Here is an 18,783-nt window from a genome sequence, read left to right on the forward strand (position 1 = left end):
CTGTTCATTTGTCAAACCAATCACTGCACTTTCAAATTGCCTCAGTGAAGTGATCTAGCCATAAGTCTTACTTTGGTAACATACTCGGAAAAGACTTCTAGATTTAGATTTATTTATCTGTTTAAATGTGTTAAGTTTGGAAAGCTTTTCCTATTCCATCTCTTTTCACTAGTAAAAGAGAATGAAAGGCTATCCTGTGAGCTACTGTTAAAGGCATTTTTAACAATACATTTATGCATTTTCATCTGTCATGAACTTCTGGCAAACATTGTTCAGCAAACTTAAAGATACTTATCTCTGATGTAGTTGTATATTGGCAAAGAAATACTTATTCATTGAGCAGATAGATGTAGGAGTAAGTGACAGATGCTTTTTAAAAAGGGAAGCTCATGTCCAATTTTCATTGCATCAGGAATTAAAGAAATAAAATATTTTTTAGTTACCATTTTTTCCTTAATATTATATTTCTTTTCAATTGCTGTCACATTGTGGGGAAAAAATCATGAATTTAAATGGGGCAGAATTTATTTTAAATACATAACATTTTGTCTATGCAATAAATCTAGGAAAATTTCTGTCACAGAATTCTGTAGTGCCAAATTTGAGGATACAAGTCAGCAAATGCAGTAAACAAAAAGGAAAAATCCAAATTAAAAAAAAAGGCTTAAAAGAGTTTTCAGAGCTAAGAATCAAAAGCAACACCAGCTAAGACTCAAAACAAGCTAACAAAATATAATCAAAAAACCCATAATGGCGTATTCATATGAAATTACAGACTTTCACACTGTCTCTTAAAAACTCTCAAAAAACTACTTAATTCATTGCTTCATAGTTTGTGAAATAACAATAAAGACTTTGTGATTCACAATGCTTTTAGATGCAAGACTTTTTTGCCTCATTTTTTTTCTGAGAGGATGCCTTAATGTTGAAAGGATTCTCTCAGCTGTCTGCAAATTGGTACAATTCTTCTTTTCTGTGGTTCATTGTATGCTCAAAATGCTTCTCAGAAACTCAGAAATAAGTTTATTGTGTATAACCCTATATAAATATGGTTATATGTGTGAGATTTCTCAGAGAGCTTTGGAGTGACTGACAGCAAGCTCATAGCAATGGGTATTTCTCATTATTGATGACAAGCTTTACATATTATGACCAAAGTATCCTTTTTGAAGGATAAGATTATCAAAACAATTTGTTCTAGAATTTTTTTTCTAACTTTGATTTTTGTAAGTAAAAATCCAATAGGTACTGGTGTTCAGCTTTCTTCAAAAGATAATTTCACTTTTATATTCAAGATGATAGTTTAATTTTGTAGCTCAGCATGGTGTGCCTATGGTTTTTAAGACTATTTTATTGGTTAAGAGTGGGAATATCGTATCCATTTTCACAGCCATTATCAACTGTCTGATGACTTTATAGGGGTATTTCTCAAAAATGTAAACAAAACCAGAAGTAGTCAAACATATCTTTCTTACTGTTATTAACTCTCAAATTTACTGTAATAGTTTCAGACTGGGAGGAAAAGAATTCACTTGAGGATGGCTTACTTGGTAGTAAGCAGTTTAATGCATACATGGTAAGACAGAAGCTCCCAATCTTTCCAAAGGAGCATGGAATGCGAATTAGTGAAGAACTGTGTACTTCATGGCTCCATCTGTACCGATAAATTAAATGTGCCCAGAACTATTCTCTAGTGCTGACTGAACCAGCTGCTTAGAGTGTGTCCAGGTATTGTCTTAGAGACTGCAGTGATCCAGTCCAGAGCTGTGTAGGAACCATCCTCACAGCCTGAAAATGCCCACAGTTGATTTTGTTGTTTTGTATATGGCCTGTGTATCTTCTCACTGTCTTACGACTATGAAGGATCAGCAAAATTATGTGAGTCTAACTGATATCCTTAGGCAGAATAAGTGCTTGAAGGATTTTTGTTTTATTTTTTGTATTCATCTTTAATGGTCTAGAAACATTTCTTGACAGAAAATTCAAAATACTAGATGTATTCATGTGATGTAATATACAGATTCCTACCATTCCATGTATGTATACACATATCTATATGTATATTTGTGTGCACCTGTTTAGCTGCTAAGAGGTCTGTCCCCAGATTGCCTCTCAGTGAGAATATTGTGACAGCATTGAAGTCTCATTCTGTGCAGTGGATCAGCCTTGTTACTAGTATAATTAGGTGCTGAAAGTTTCTGTTTAACAAGAATCTTCCTTCTTCTGGTGCTTTAAACAGTACTGTTCGACATGAGTGAATTAGGGAGCAGTATCCCAAGTAAACTGGCTCTCTGCTTTTTTTCAATATGACTTTTTTCCTTTGGTTCCCCAGTCACTTGGCCAGATCCCAAGCTGAAGATCCATTTCATTGTTATCAAGTTCCTTCTTTCACTGTTCCAAGACAATTAAATTATCAGTTATTCTTTAGAATTAGACCAATGCCTAGGTCCTGAGAGATTTTCAGCTAGCACAGCCTGAAACAAAACTCGGATTTCCACTCTCTTGCATCCATGTCTTTACTAATATAACATATTGTATATCTCTAATATTGCTACTATAAGATACAGTCCTTAAGAGCAATAAGAGATTTTAGTAATACTGTAAACTCAATCTTTTACTGATTGTTAGTGAATTTTTTATGCTCATTTAGCTATCATGACACAGTTTTGTTCTCAGCATTCTCTCTTCGTTTTCCTTTTGCGTCCCTTTCTTTGGTTTCTCAACCATTCCTGTTGCTTTTGTATTGAAGCAGTACTGTATGCACAGTTCCTCATCTGCTGCCTAATGTATAAGCCCTTTGGATCCAGAAACTGCTCTGCTGAGCTTTTCTACATCCATGTCCAGTTTAAATGGCCATCTGAGTTACTACTTTCAGAGATACTTAATTGGCTATTTTAGTGCTTTTTCCAGACAACGGTCTCCACTCTTGCATTTGTCTCCTAGACAAGCCCTTTTATTTCAGTGTCTCAGAATGGGAGAACAAGAGAGAGCAACCAATATGCCTGCATGTCTGAGTCACATTCTCATTCAACTAATCCATTTTTACAAAGGTTGTGACTAAGACGGCTAAAAACATTGCCAGAAACACAGTACTTGGTTACAGAAAATGTAACTTCTCTGAAACTTGCAGCCTATTGTTTTTAAGAAAGCAAACATTAAAAGATTTTATTTTTGCTATATTGGGGGTGATTCATTCATCGCTGAACTGATTCTGAGAGGTCTGAGAATACAATTTTTTTTTTTGTGACAAGCCTTATTACAATGAATAAAGTATTTCCAAGAAAACTATACTCAGTAAAGGAATGACTGAATCCAGCAAAGGTGCGTTAAAGTGTATATCCACATCTGGAATGCCATCTTTGCTTTTGGATACACATTCTGTCTGCAGATGGTAAAAGAATTAAGACACTTTGGTACAATAGCTGCACCAGCTGAAAAGGAGCTTGGGTGCAAATTAAAAACAAGCCTGGCTGTATTATTGTTGGAGATACAGACCTAGCTGTTCTCTTAATAATGTTGACAATTGGCCTTATTTGCAGTAGGTTGGTTTTATCCTCCATGAAAGTAATTTCCAGACAAATTTCAGAATAGCAGTATTTTCTGTAGAACACACTGCTGCTTTTAAGATGGGAACAATTTGTCTTTACTGAAGAAGCAAGCATTCTCAAGGTTATGTCTATTTTAGGTTTCAGAGAGTCAACTTCCCCTGGACAGCCAAGGGGTAGAGAGGAATCCAGGAAGCAGTTCAGAAAACAAACCTTTTATTTGCAATTAATTATTTCTTACAGGACTGTCTTTTCTTCCTTGAACTCTTTAGGTAACTTACAGAGATTAGCCTCCCTAGCCCCTTCGTCTTTATGAATGCTTTCCAGAAAATACGTTACTGCATTGTGTGTTGTACAATGATCAAATCAAAACAAAATCATTGTAGAGCCTTCTCAGTGAGAAACACATATGTGTTTGCTTTAGCAATGCTGGCTTGAGTGTACATTAATCACATTAGTCTAATTTTAACAAATTCAGTTGCACGAAGAAATGAAACGTAAGTTTCATTTATACAGTAATTATTCTGAGTGTGAGTATTGCTGAAGAAAAGCTGTATTCAGAGATGATTTCTGGGTGCCCTACATATTGTAATCCTCACAAACCAGGAAATTGTTTTAACAAGTTGTTAGGCACTCTAAAATGTGAGCTTTAAGCTTGCTTTGTTGTGGAAAAATCAGTGATCCGGGAACTCTCTTTAAATTGTCATTCTTTACAAGAATGTGAGATACCGACTTAAGCTTCGGCCTTTGCTCAGCTTCTAAGATATCATTTGTGTAATAGAGCTGCGTTTCTAATTTTTTAAGTCTGAGCCTGAAGCAGCCAGTCTTTAAAAAGCTGCTCTAGAACCCCCACATATGGCCAATGGCTTTTGAGAAGAAAGGGCACTTTGAAGTGTGACCTCAAGAGTATTAAATGAAAGAGAGCTCACCAGAGCCTTAAGACTTTGAGCCACCACCTTGAGCTGATTGGCTTAGGAGCATTCCTCAAGGAGGTGCCGTGACCTGCAAGTCACTACCATCCCAACCACATATTAGTGCTGCTTGCAATCTGGAGCTCATGACAGCTTTAAGCCCCATGTCATCAGCACATTGTCAGATACAGCTGTTTCCACTCTACCACTTCAAAAGGGCTTGATTAAATGTCTTACTGTAACAACATACATAAAGACACACACACAGAGTGAGGGGGAAAGGAGAAATGTACCTATAAGCAAAATAAATACAATTTCCACTAGATGGTTTAATCATGATGTGGGGGACTAAACCATTTTTTGAATTGAAGGGCTTATGTAATCAGTTAACACAATATCATATTAAAAAGCAGTTTCTACAAGTGAATTTTTTTTTCCCAATTCTGGAGTGCAGATTTCATGCCAAGGGCTCCAAGCTTGCAATAAGCTCTACCTCAGGCTGTCTAACTGGTGAAAGAAGAATGCTGGTGATTTCTACATAATTGACTGTAATTTCATAGGCACCTTAGAGATAACAGGCTTTCACTGCCTTCTTAGGGAAAGTGTTCATAATGCATGGGGTTTATTCATGGCAGGACTTCTAAAAAGAAATACTTCCAATAGTACATACATCTTCAAAAAAATGAATGTAACATTTTTGTCTTGAAACATCTGTAATCAAGATCTGCTTTATTATATATGTTTTCCTTCAATATTTCTGTGTCAAATTTTCCTATTTGGTTTTCTCATGAAAATTCAGTAATTGCCTCTTGTAGCTTTACCGGGTTTGGAGTAATTGTGAGGAAAAAAACTAATGCATTTTGCCAGCTTTGTTAAGGACATGTCCTGTTACTGCCAGGGAGAATTTTCTGTACTTCTGCTATGTTAAATCTGCTGCTGATGGGAGTAATGGATGGGTTAACAGCAATTCTTGCATTGTCTGCAGCTGACCCCCAGCTGACCAAAGAACTGGCTACACTGGATCCAATCAGTGTCATTGTCACCCTGCTCCAGAGATATAGCAGATTCCTCACCAGTAATGTATCTGTTGCTCCTGCAGCTCTTTTGAGCAGGTCTACCTAGTGCCTGTTATCCAAATGCAATTTAAGTGCCTTGCCATCCATACTCCTGATTTCTGGAGCATAGTACAGATAAAGCTGACATTATTTCCTTAGAGAAACAGTACATATATGGTTTTAACACTATGTATTATTGCCAGTGAAGCATCACAATTTCCAGCTGCAAATCCTTGTTTTAAAGTGTTGTTTTGCCTGTTTACTTCTTTGTTCAAAATAATGAACACATGGTAGTATTTTATCTCTATCTACTGGTGCTATGGCATGACCACAAAGCTGTATTTTTAAGTAGTTAGCATCCAGCAGATTGATCTGTTCAGTTGTTTGCCTATACTGAAAGTTGAAAAGTGGGCCTTGTGGAACAGAAGGAGCTTCTGTTGACTGCCCGTGTGCCCTCTGAGACGCTCCCAGCTTCTCCTGCCCTGTGTCAGGGCTGCACATCTTCCTACTGCTAGCACCAGCTGCTGCTAAGCCTTGCATTGGTTAAGGCTTCCTCAGTGTGTGCCAAACTTTCTGCCTCAATAAGATGAATAGCTGTGGATTCCTTCCAGCCCAGCAATGCTCTTGGCCTCCTGAAAATGCCTCCTTTCTTTGCTCCTGTTGAAGGTGTGAGGAAAAAGAAAACTTCCCAGGATCCAATTCTTCCTCTCTTCCGGCTGAAGACTGAACCAATTATTATAGGGAATGCAGGACTTTGAGGGACTAAAACAAGTACTGTGGCATCCTAATAAAAAGAATAGGCATGACTGATGTGAACTATATTTCCAGATGACATGTTTTTGATAGCTTGACTTCAGAGAGATACAGGGGTGGGATGCTTAGGCATGGATCAGCTCCACTGGGAGAGGACATAGTGGAACACCCTTATGGAAAAGAGGGCATCACTCTCTGATCTTAAAAGGTTAAGAGAGCCCTTTCTTGGTTACTGTAAATTGGTTAGATTTTCCCTGTTGAAACATAAAAAATGACTCTGAGATTTGATATCAGAATAGCTGTGACATTTTTCAGTCTGCATAGCACAAGGGTGACCTAGCCTAAAGGTTGTGCAGAATGGAAAAATTCAAGAAAATGAATATTAAATGAAGGCAAGCTTCCTTTCATTTTAGGTAGAGAGACTCTTCAGTGTTTGCACAGAAATAGCAATACTTCCCCATGCAAGGAGTTTATCCATGCACAAAGTATCTCTGCTCCTCCTGAGCTTTTAAAACTATAATTAGTCCCCAACTCAATTTTCTTTTGTTGTTTTGCTTCACCCCATTCAGGTCCTTCTTGTCTGAAGCTTAGTCCAAGGCAGATCTATTATTTACATCCCACTATTGGGGGAAAACAGTGTTTATTCTTTCGAACAAAACAATTTCTTTCTATATTTGCAATTATATTTGTTCACGGCCCTTTGAAATATTTTTAAGACACATTTGGGGTTTTTTTTGTGCACAATTGTCAGCTTCAAGACAGGCTTCTGTACAGGCTGTTGCTCTGAATCCTAAAGTATTCCTACTTCAGCAGATATTAGTGTCTCCCACCTTAAAAAAATACAGCAGAAAAACCAAAAAGCCTCATATAGTGTTTTTCATCTCTGTGATCTCCATCAGGGGCCAAAGAAAGAATACAGGCTATTGGAATGGGGATATTTACCTGTAATATTGAAGTACAATATCAGGATGAGTTATATAATTTGAAAACCGATTTACTTAGCTGTGGAAAACACTGAATTTCCTTTGGGAAATACATGAAAATATTTATTGCCTTATCCCAGAAAATCCTACATGTGTTTTCTCCTGCATTGTAGCAGCTCTGTAAAAGCAAAGATCGAATGTGCTTTTGGGCAATTATGGAATACTTAAATCTAGTTCTCAATATTGTGATCCATCTTCGTGTAAGATGCGGAGGAGCAAGCTGGAAATCATGTCATTACAGTTCTCATCTTCAATTTCATGAGAGGTTATGGGGAGTTGATTTGTACTCTCCTGATTACACAAGCAGTTAAACATGCAAATGTCTGGGATCAATTGGCTTGCTCAGTGTAATTTGTGAGCTTTGAAATTGAATTAAAATGCCTTTAAGTTGCTATTTATTTCCCATCTAGAATAATTTGTTGTACATTGATATTCTAATCAATACAGAACTATTTTGTCTGTGCAAGTTCTAAATGACTGAAATGAAAATACATTTGAATTTCTTCTGCTTATACAGATATTGCATTGCAGTACCACCATTGACTTGTTTAGAGTTGCTTCTGTTTCTCCTGCATATGAGAGATAAATTGGACTCTGTAGATTCTGATTTCAAGTGAAATTATGCAAGCAGCTTATGAGCTCTCCTTAGCTTAAAGTTTTCCAAGCAGTAAGCTGCATAAAAACACTTGGTAAAAGTAAGCCAGAAACTCATTGTCATGGTAATTCAGAGTGTTTTTCATTTCATTTTTAGCTATGAAAATGTTTACAAATTTCCCATAAATATTAGTCCTTCTACAGCTAATTATTGACATAATGTTTTTTCCAAGTCATTCATGAACAATAAAATGTACAGACATGCTTTTACTTAATGGGAAAACAAATGGTGGAAATAGGCACCTATAGACTAACTCCTCTTGTCTAATTTATTTAACCCTTAGAACTTCATTAAATAATCAATTACTCTTTCCAAGAACTGCTGAAACAGTAATTTTGTGCTAAATGTGTAATTTGGGAGAAAGAAACTCTCTGATAATTCATTCGCTATTCACTTAGCACGTAGGTCATACCAGGTTTTCAGTATGTCTGATGGCAAGCCCTTGTGCTGCTTGGAGATGCTAATAGAGTCTTTTCTTCACAAAAGAAACAAAAGTACCCCAGGTTATTTTGGTTTATGCACCCATTTTCCATTGTTGGCTCCGTTGCCCCCAGGGTCCAAATGTTATGTGACTAAATTTCCAAAAAAAAAAGACAGTGTTTTCACAAAAATGATACATATTATTATTGGTTTAGTATGTTTCTCAAGAAGTTAATCAGGGAAGTATTAATTTATAGATTCTGTTTTCTCTCCATGCACCTACCCTTGTTCTTCCAATACCATTGGATGATGTAATTCTCCATGGAAAGCTCATAAGTTCTCCAAAGTGAAGGCATTCTCATACCAAATAATACTTGAGCTATTTAATTGTCAAGATCTTGATATAGAAATGTTGTAGGACTGCACCTCAGTTACCTTGAATGAAATTTCACTTTTTTATACATATATTTTTTCATTATGTGAATCTGAAGTCTTTATCTCATGTATAGATATGTTCAGACCAGCATCAAAATTGCTTGAGGAAGAACAAGATGTGAAGTCAGCTGGGCCTGTCTCTTGGAGTGCAGATTTGTTTCATCTAGCATTTTAGTGTTTTTCATCCACATCTTTGTAGACAGAGATTGTTTTTTCCCTGTGCTTACTCTTCAAGAATGAAAAAAACCTGCAAATGTTCAGAAAAAAACCTGTGATGTTCATTTATTGAATAATTCAAAAAGGTTTTTGGAACTAATTAATAAGAAGCTGATAGTCTAGATTTGTACTACTGAATTAAATAAAATGAATCATTATGCTTTGAGATGATGAGAGGTAGTAGTTTGTAAAGATGTAGTCTCTCTGCTGAAATTGTGGAATCAAAGATGACGCATCATGGATAGATTTATGCACTAGATTGTGATTTACAGTAAGTCTGATTGTAATATGGCAGGGGATACTGTGCTGCCTGCATCACTTCCTGGAGAGAGCAAGATTGCCTTTGCCTGGTAAATGTAGCCCTTGATGTCAATCAGGAATAAAGTGCCATGAGATAGAGAACTCACACCAGTAGATTAGCATTTCGGAGATTAAACCATCTGTTTGAACTCAATTAAAAAAGAATCCAGCAAGATTGTTTCTAATAGAGTGTTCTAGTGCTGATTCTAGAAACAATACAATGCATTTGTTGTGCAATTAGAACTCATAAGAAAGTGGGTTTAATGCCCATTAAATAAACCCAACAACTGTACATTCTCATTAGGATGTTTTGCAATAAATAACTTCCTAATTTTCTTGCTGATCTGTAGTTCTGATGTATTTCTCATTCTAGGGATGATTTTTAGTTGTGTATTGGCATATCCTATTAGATTTTTTTTTTGCTGCAACTGGTGTTCTCCCCCACCCACACCTTTGGGTTTAATGTAATTTTGTGTATAGAGGAGAAATGCCCTGTACCGAGGCTGGTTTTGGTGTGAGATCTGAGAAGAACTGTACGTTTGCAGACTGCTAGGAAGGGAATGGGTGGCAGGTGTCTGTATGAATTAATTTGCTTGAAATTTATTTTTTAGAGTAACTTCAGTATCAGTTTGAATGTATTTTTGCCTTGGAAAGTTAGGCTAGAGATCAGATGCCTGCAAATAAGAGATGCAGTGGGGAGGGGATGGATGGCTGCTTGTTTCCCCCAAAGAACAGTCCCTTTTTGAGACTGTCTGAACCCCACTGTTTATTGGTTGTGATTGATGCTTCATTTTGCATTCACATGATTGTGTTTACCACGGTTAGTTTTACTGGAGAGCAAATGTGCATTCCAGTGTACCTACCCTATTGAAATGTAATGTGTACAATGAACAGCTTTATTACTAAGATGAGGGAGTTTTACTAATTCTTCAGGTGTTCCAGTAGGGATTGTCTTCCTTAACAATAAATAACTTTAACCTGACATTAGGGTTTGTAACAGTGCCAGTTGCCTCAACATCTGGTTGCCTCAAGCTCATTGCAAACAATTACAGCATGAAAGAAAGTATAAACTTTTTGCAATAAAACAGCAACAGTAAATAAAATCCACAATAAAACCTCTAGATTGAATTCCATAGGAAGATTTGCTGTATGTCTCTTAGATTCTGTGGGGGCGAAAGATTAATATATTTATGGTGGAGTTATTTGGTGGAGTTTTATTGCAACGCAGTAGTTCTACTTCATTTTTTCATATTCTGACTGCATTTAAATACACGTAAAGTTATTAGACATTTTCTGTAATTTTTGAAAGATCAATACATGATCCTTTATTAATTCTTTTTGGAAAATTCTGTTCAGATAGCTGCATTGATAAGAGTTTTTTGCTAATTAGTTCACAAATATAATGTTTTACCCACAATAGAGGAAGAAAATTCTCTCTGAACAGAGATCATGGAAATTTCACAGGAGACAAATTTCTTGGTTTGGGTGGAAAAATGGTCTTGAACAGAGAGTTTGGTGGTAGAATCCAAAGTTAAGTTTCTGTGGGATCCTGTGGTGTTCATATAGAATGAGTGATATGTGTAGTGAAAATTGAGGCAAAATAACCTGAGCCATCAACTACAGAATTACATAGCAATTCTACTGGCTCTGGGTTATACTTTGCTCCAGCCATAGAATGCTTTTTCTGATCCAGTTTGGAGCAAGCATCTGTTTTCACTGAATAATTTCTAACATTGAAGTCCAGAGGCAGGAATTGAACTTTGATTTCTTAGTGCTAGTCCTAAAAATATTAATTGTCCTCTTGTGCCTTCAGAAATAATGAATTAAACTCTTTTAAAAAAGAAAAATATTATTCAAATTGTTGCTTCCTGTGTCCATTTCTTAAAACCTTAGTTTGACAAATTCAGAAAACTTCTGTTTGATAAACAGCATTTGTCAGCATATGCTGCATCAAGTGCAGTCTTTCAGAGTAGAATGTGTACATTACCACTGAACATGTCTTGCTGTTATTGATATTAATTACTGTAAACACATGTCACTATTCAGGTGTGGTAAATAAGGCTACCCTAGCTGCAAGTAATTTTATTTTTTCAGAACTCACAACCTTGTAAAAGCCTAGTGAGCAATTAGTGTCCAGTTGTCTTACTATTAGTGATCAAAAGACTAAAACTGCAGCCCTGAAATCTTTAAGCTATAAGAATAAAAATGAAATCCGTGCACTTACTGTGGAAGTTAATAATTTTAATATGTACTGTGCATTTAATTGCTAAATACTGTATAGGGAACACCTGCAAGTTACTGGCTGCCAAAAAGTAAGGTATGATTTTTTATTAATTACACAGAACACTGTAATTCAGCATTTTGCAAAGGACCTCTAGTATTTGCCTCTCTTCTCAGCTGCCCTTATAATTCTGTGGGTAAAATTCAAATTCAAGACAAGTGTGGGCATAACCTTATTGCATTAGGTAAGAAGCATGGTAGTGATAGGAGCCAGATGAAAAGGACAAAAGGGAAGAAAAAAAGATTGACATGCAAATACTCTTGGGCTTCCATGTTGGAATTTGAGAAAAGAAAATATTTATGAGCAAGACTTTTTAAAGTGTTTTCAGTTGTACCTGCTCTGTAATGAAACTGTAGTTCTTTAATTGATATGTCATCTCAAGATTTTTTTTTATTTATTCACAAAGTTATGTAGTTATTTTTTATTTTCAAAATTGTTTTGGTAACATTTCCATGTGCTACTGTTATGTTTTCAACCAATTTGAAAATACCTTCAGCTACTATTGATAAACCATGTTAATATGGAAATTGTGTCACTTCATGTGATAGACATCCATTGTCCTTCCCTGCCAGGGAGATTATTATCAATAGAGGAATAATGATTGGTTCTGTTGTCTAGGGAAAGTTAGCCAACAGAAAGCATTTCAATGGAGAGGGGGGATAATGGCTGAAATTCATCCCAAAACAACATGCGATGCCTCAAAATCTTCTAGGTTTTTCTTTTTGTAATGCTCTAACAGCACACTTCGTCTGTGGGCTGTCTTAGTAATGACTGTGCATGATGGAAGCCTTAAAAAATGAACAAAATCATCATTCTTTGTGCTCAGAGCAAGTGTGTCAAGTTGCATAATGGTTTACACAATGTGCCTGAAATCAATGCCTTGTAACTACAAATACCTAAATAGTTTGGGAAAACATACAGTTATACCAATTTTAATCTATTTCTCAAGCATTTAATTCGGCTGACTACAGTTGCCAGCCAAAGGTGCAAAGGCTTGTTGGAAATTTAACGTTCAACTGAACATTTGAGTTGAAATACTGGAAATCTCATGATACTGAGATTCCCCTAACTAGAATATAAAGAAATTTTCAAGACTAGAAATCAACACTACTTCTTTCTGAAACTGCAGTTGTTGTCTGTTCTACTCAAAAATAGAAACTCTAATGCAATATGCCTGTTACCAGCATCTTGGAAGAGCTATACAAACTTCTCTGTGTATTGATGTATTTGATAAGTATCTGGGCAAAAATAAGTGGATGATGCATTCATTCTCAGCAGACACTTTTATTTTCTAATGACATTTTATTTATTTGAGAAAAATGGACATGTTTTAATGCTAGTATTGTGAGTATAATTGTGATTAAAAACTCCGATGATCTATACATTAGTTTTCTCTGAAGATTAGCCAGTTTTGATTGTGTTAATGTGGACAGCTATTCTAATCAGCCCTGCATGTGAGCTTCTGGGTGAAGTAGTTCGGGTTTTTTTTAACATTTTACGTTTCTTTTAAGTTAAAAGTGTGCGTTATCTTTAGGCAGCAACATGAAGCCATTTGATTTTCTGATTTCCAAGGTTTAGAAAGAAAATGCATGCAAAAATACATTTACTCACATTTATTTTCATTTTAATAAATTTACTTTGTCTTAATAGGACAAAATTCTGTTACTGAAAAATTTTGAGCAATTTTTGTTTGTCATTATCATAGTACAGATGACATTTCTGTTCACCAAGTTTCTCATTTGCTTGAAACTTAGTATGCAGCATATTTGTGTTGGATAAGGTAAATAAGTTCTTAAATATTTTATAACATAATCATAGCTATATATTAAAATCGTCACATTGCAGACATTAGAGCACAGTTGGATTTCTATAAACAAAAATTAAATAATTTGATTTTTTTTGTTTTAAATGGAATCCTAAAGTGTGAGGAAAAATGAATAAGATTATCCTATTCTATACTGATGACAACATTTGAGCTGGGAAGCAAAGAAGCTTAATTAGAAACACTTTGAGGTCTGGAAAGTGTTGCTTTTTTTTTTTTTTTTAATACAACCATAATATGAAATGCTCATAACGTATGTTCCTCTTTAGCTTTTATTATGGTAATACAAGTATGTTATCTAAAAATGTCCATCACAGTTTCCATATAAACTGAGTGATTACTGGGAGCCTTCTTAACCATAAACCAAAGCAATTGTTGCATGACCATTTGGAAAAAATGTCTAGATACACAGAAATTACGAGTACATTAAGTACATATGAGAAATTAGTACATTTTTGTAGGATGTTTTCAGCTGTTGTTATCATCCTCAGCCTTTAACATGCTTTTGTTAACTTGCTGATACATAAACTGGCATACCCTGAACTTGCATAAAGGCCAGTGGTAGATGGTTTTCCAGCATCAAGATGTAACATATCCATATATGCTTGTTTGGTTTTAGATAATTATGTTTATAATATGCTGAGCAGTCTCTGAGGGTTGAGATGAACAAGATGTTAAGGAAAAAGTCTCCACTGGCTGGAGAACATTGGTAGTAAAATGTCCCCTATTGATGTGATAATTTGAGAAACAAAGTAGACTGCTTGCTGCTTCCTTCCTATGCTAAGTCACAGCTGTGGGTGTCCTTAATGATGCTGATGTCTCAATCTACAAGCAAACTGAGTAATTTCATGGTATACTTGTGGATGAAGACTCCCACATCTGTCATCCATAAATAGGAAAAAAATGGTGAGAAACCCTTCCTTCTGGCTTTAAATGCACATATCATGTAGTTTGCAGTTTGAGATGGGAGAGTCTCCAGTGTTTCAAAATACACAAGGTTAGATGCTTACAATTTCCATGTATATCCTCCTTTCACCAGGCAGGTTAAAGTGGCACCTGCTTTAGGTGTCCAGATGAGAATATTAAAATATAAAAGAATAAAGAAAATTTTAAAAGGTATGCATAAACTAATGTTTTTGTAGTAGCATCAGGTGTTAAGGTATTAATTAATTCTGTTCTTCTGTCTTACTAGCTTGATATATTATCCTAACCTGAGACTATATATAAATAGTATTCAACAAAAACTATTTTATTCCTATTTACTTTTTTAAATCTTTTTATTTATTCATTCATTTATTTATATATTATTTCTTTGGAGGCCCTTTTTTTTTTTGCAGGGTGTTCACCTTCCCTGGAAGTCAATAATTGGTTCGTTTGGTGAACAATAAATGAGGTCTCTTCCAGTTTAATGACATATTAGTAAATAATAGGTAAGGTTATTCTCTATTCGGTGTTAACAACATACTACTCTTAAAGATGATGACTGAATCCAAGGATCCACTCCCCTCTAGAGCCTTGGCTTGTTGTTATTTAGCTTTATATAGCTATTTATGTTAGTCATTCTTAAGGTAATTAGAGAGGGACACAGGTTCCCTTTGCAGCAGAGATGTTTAGATCCTTTTCTGACTAATACAACAGTGGAAACTGTGCTCTGTGTTCAAATTAGTACTGGCAGGGTAAATGTTTTCCTGTCCATTTCCCCTCTTAAGTGTTTAAACTGAAAACTGTTTTTGACACAAAAGCATACTTACTAAAATTGTTCATAAGCAGATTTGCAATTTAAGTGATGTACTTAGCTACTTAGCTATTGTAGAGGAACAGTTGCAGAGCATTTTTCCATTGTAAGAGCTTGCAAAGATGCTGATTTTTTTGTTTATTTGTTTTCCAGCAGAACTGAATGTTTTGCTGTCTGGGATGATGACACAGGAAATCCCTTTCAACTTTGAATTTTAGCTTTTTTATTCTGTCTGATCTATAGTACTTTGACATACATCCTGTCATCTTGATCCAGAATGTTTTTTGCACCAAATTATTAGTACCTAGACAACTGATTTTTGTTGTCTTAGACAGCTTACTGGAGATCAGTGTCTTAGTTGTGGTTCATGTGCTGTTTGGGACAAAATACCAGACACAGCATATGCAAACTGCAGTTCTTTAGAAGCCTTATAGTGTAGAGAACCAGGCAGAAACATGAGTCTCTCTCCATAACTGCCACTTGGTTTATCTGGGAACACCAGATCACTCCTATAAAAAGGTCTGCTTCCATGTGCCACTGATGAATTTACAGTGTTGTCAATGTATTACATTGGAGAGTAAGATCCAGTTGGCAGCAATCATCTTGCTGCATGCCCCTCCCCTGCTTCTCCTTCTACCTGTTCTGCCCACACCATGCTTTAAAGTAACATGTTTCCACCTTGAGCAACTCCAAGGTCGTGGTTTTTCTCCAAAGTTGTGGTATCTGTCAAAAGCAAGTGCCACACCTGAAATGATTCTGTTGTCTACAGTTATCTTTAGTGATAAAAAAAGAGCTGTAGACATTTTGATTGTTTTGGAAAATACTGTGCTGTGCTGTAGCAATAACATCTGTAATAACAGTTCAAGAGAAAATTTTTGCCATCACTGTAGAAGGATAAAAAAGGGCATGACAGCATATTACTTAGTGGCCACTGATCAGATGCAGCAGTCCCCTGTGCTTTTCTCTCATGCCTGGTGAGCCATTGTGCAACTAATACACTGTTTGACTACTCAGTCAATGTACCACCTAAGTGTCTTTGGTTATCAAAGAGAAATATCTGAATTCTTCACCCCTTTTGAACTAGAAGTACTGGTATGAAATATTCATTTGTGATTGATATTTTGTGTCCTTCTGGAAGTATGGACTTAATTCAAAAGGAACCCGTAAAAGAATAAGTGTCCTTAATTGGACTTTATTAAAACAATACACAGCTTCTGTGTTTCTGGTAGGTTGGCCATGCTTATAACAGTATTCATTCTACAGTCCTGGGGTTGTTTTGAAACATCTACAATATCACACAGAGCAGTAATTCCTTAAGAGCAAGATGGATTTTGGCAACATCTTTTCAGTGTCTTTTTAAAATGTGTAATTGAGAAGTATCTTGCACTTGTGATTCTACTGGAGTAAAAATTCCCTTACAAGTTCCCCGGCATCAACAAAATGCACTGTCATCTCAGAATCTACTGCCCTGGTCTCTGTGGTGTTGAGCAGAGAAGGTCATCTGTTAGCAGAACTTTGAGGAAAACAATTTCAGATTTCCTTGCTTGTGTTTGGACTGATGTTTGTTCATACTTGTCTGCCATGGTATATTTGTGCTAGGCTAAGTGTTTCTGTATTTGTTTGTCTCTCCGTAACTTCTGAGGCCACGTAGGAGTAAAATTATCTTATGTTTGGGGCTGTACTTCTGCTATGGCACTTTCTGTGTGTGGAGCCAGAGATGACAAACAAGGAGGCAGTTCATCTTCCATGTCATTAAGATTGATTCTGTTTATGGGTCCAATACTTAGTTACATTAGTGTAATCCTGAAATACTACTCAGAATGATTTTGAATTATTTGAAGGTTCTATAGTTCTCTCATTTTAGAGAGAACTGTATGATAATATTTTTGCATGGCCCAGTGCTCTCCTTTTTTTGGTACTCTAGGGAAAATTTGAAAAAACTGTCATCAATGTAAACCAAAAACACCTCAGGCAAGTAAATGCTTGCCTCGTGTTATTTCATTATTCATTAACTACTCTGTTATTCTTCTCCCCTCCTCCCCATGAGCACCTTCCCCCACCACCCCCAAAAAACCACTAAGGAAACAAGCACACCACGATAAAATGCTAATAAAGGGAGTAATTCCAAATAGACCATAAAAGACAGCATTTATAACCTCCATAGAAATGCCAGTCAGCTATTTTTGATGTAAAGCATCTGTCTCCAGAAGGAAATGAAGGCAGGCCTGTTTCTCCTTTCAAGTCTCTGAAGTAGTAGGTGGTGTCATTTGTTATACAGTGCTACAAGTCCCATGTTATTGCAGTGGTAGCTGCTGACTGCCTTTGTTAACGTACTGAAAAGTTTTATCAGCTGTCTTTAATAAAAGACAACCTATGAAGAAAAACTATAGCAAATGTCTCTTGCTCTCTTATCCTCTGACCATCCTTTATTGGTGTCAGAGAGCAATGGCACCGATGTAGAATCTTGCAGACATGCAAAATTCTTGTGACTGTTACAATAAACCATACCTATTGGGGTGACTGATATCCTAGAAAGTTAGGGAGCACTCTTTCCAAAATCCTGTGCACTTCTTTATTTAAAATGTAAAGGAGTTGGAATGAACTTTCAGTACTACCTGAAATAATTTATCAGTTCACATTTTCCACGGATACATTTGTGTAGAGCATTAATAGAATTTGTTAGGCCTCCAGGAAATCAGGAATGATGTGTAGAAGTTGGAAAATTTCAGTTAAAAAGCATGCAGTTTGTTCTTTTTATTTGTTTTTGTTGCTTGCTCTTGTGAAGTGATATATCAAATTAAAGACATGGTAGAAGAATTTCTTAGCTAGGCATATAGTCTTACATATATGAAGTTCTTGATTAGTCCCATACACACACCATATTTTCAGGAAGGTATGGAGGAAATCGAGAGGAATTCTGGAAGCCATATGAGACAACTGAGTTATTTCTTGCACAGTAAGTTTTGTGAATGCTGTAGAATTAGCTTGGAGCACATTTAAACATGTGTCTTATTTATATGAGTTTTTCCAGGTTTAAGATTTTTTTAGTCCTTATCCATTGTAACCTTTGTCTTGGTGCAAACATATGCACATAGTTATAATTCAAGTGAGAAGACAGCTGTGTGTCAATGACTTGAAGAAAGCTCTTTCATTCATGAACTCTCATTAAACAAAGAAATAGCATGAGTAGAGGAAATGGACATTCCTACTCATGATTTGAGAAAATTCTATCAAACAATCTGAACTCTAAAAATAAATTAGATTTGGGGATATTTAGACAGTCATCCATATACATGGGAGCTGATTTCCAAGCATTCTTCACTTTAATAGCATCAATTAGCACCCAGAACATCTGTAAGTAAGGAGTATATTATTTCATTATAAAATAGTATGCAAGACTGGCACTTCAAAGGTGGAGCTATGAAAATATGGCTACCAATATGATTTACCTGTAGCATAGATTACATTTTAGGGGCCTAATTTCCCTTCTTTTGGAGAGTATTTAACTGATAAAACTACATAAAACCCAGCTGGGGTTTTTTGTTTGTTTGATTCTCATTAAAATGAAGTAACTGACTTACAGAAGGTGGAAAAAATCTGTCAGGGTAAAGCAAGAAAAAATAAAACTAAAAATTACATCTTCAGATTCCCCTGCATTAGCATTGTGATGTT

At 35.8% G+C, this 18,783-nt stretch overlaps 1 protein-coding gene across 3 annotated transcripts in view; it reads left to right on the forward strand.

Moving 5' to 3' along the window:
* TMTC2 (transmembrane O-mannosyltransferase targeting cadherins 2) overlaps nucleotides 1-18,783 on the forward strand; it is a 240,302-nt gene that overhangs the window by 216,857 nt on the left and 4,662 nt on the right. Inside the window, exon 12 of one of the 3 annotated variants that reach the window (XM_068999822.1) lies at nucleotides 1,506-1,588. The exons of the other annotated variants lie outside the window; for them this stretch is intronic. Coding sequence (XP_068855923.1) covers nucleotides 1,506-1,580 — 75 coding nt within the window. The 3' untranslated portion in view covers nucleotides 1,581-1,588. Of the gene's footprint in view, nucleotides 1-1,505; nucleotides 1,589-18,783 lie in introns of those variants that run through there. 3 annotated transcript variants of the gene reach the window in all.

Source organism: Aphelocoma coerulescens, chromosome 1A, assembly GCF_041296385.1.
Source record: "Aphelocoma coerulescens isolate FSJ_1873_10779 chromosome 1A, UR_Acoe_1.0, whole genome shotgun sequence".
In the NCBI taxonomy this organism is placed as follows: Eukaryota; Metazoa; Chordata; class Aves; order Passeriformes; family Corvidae; genus Aphelocoma; species Aphelocoma coerulescens.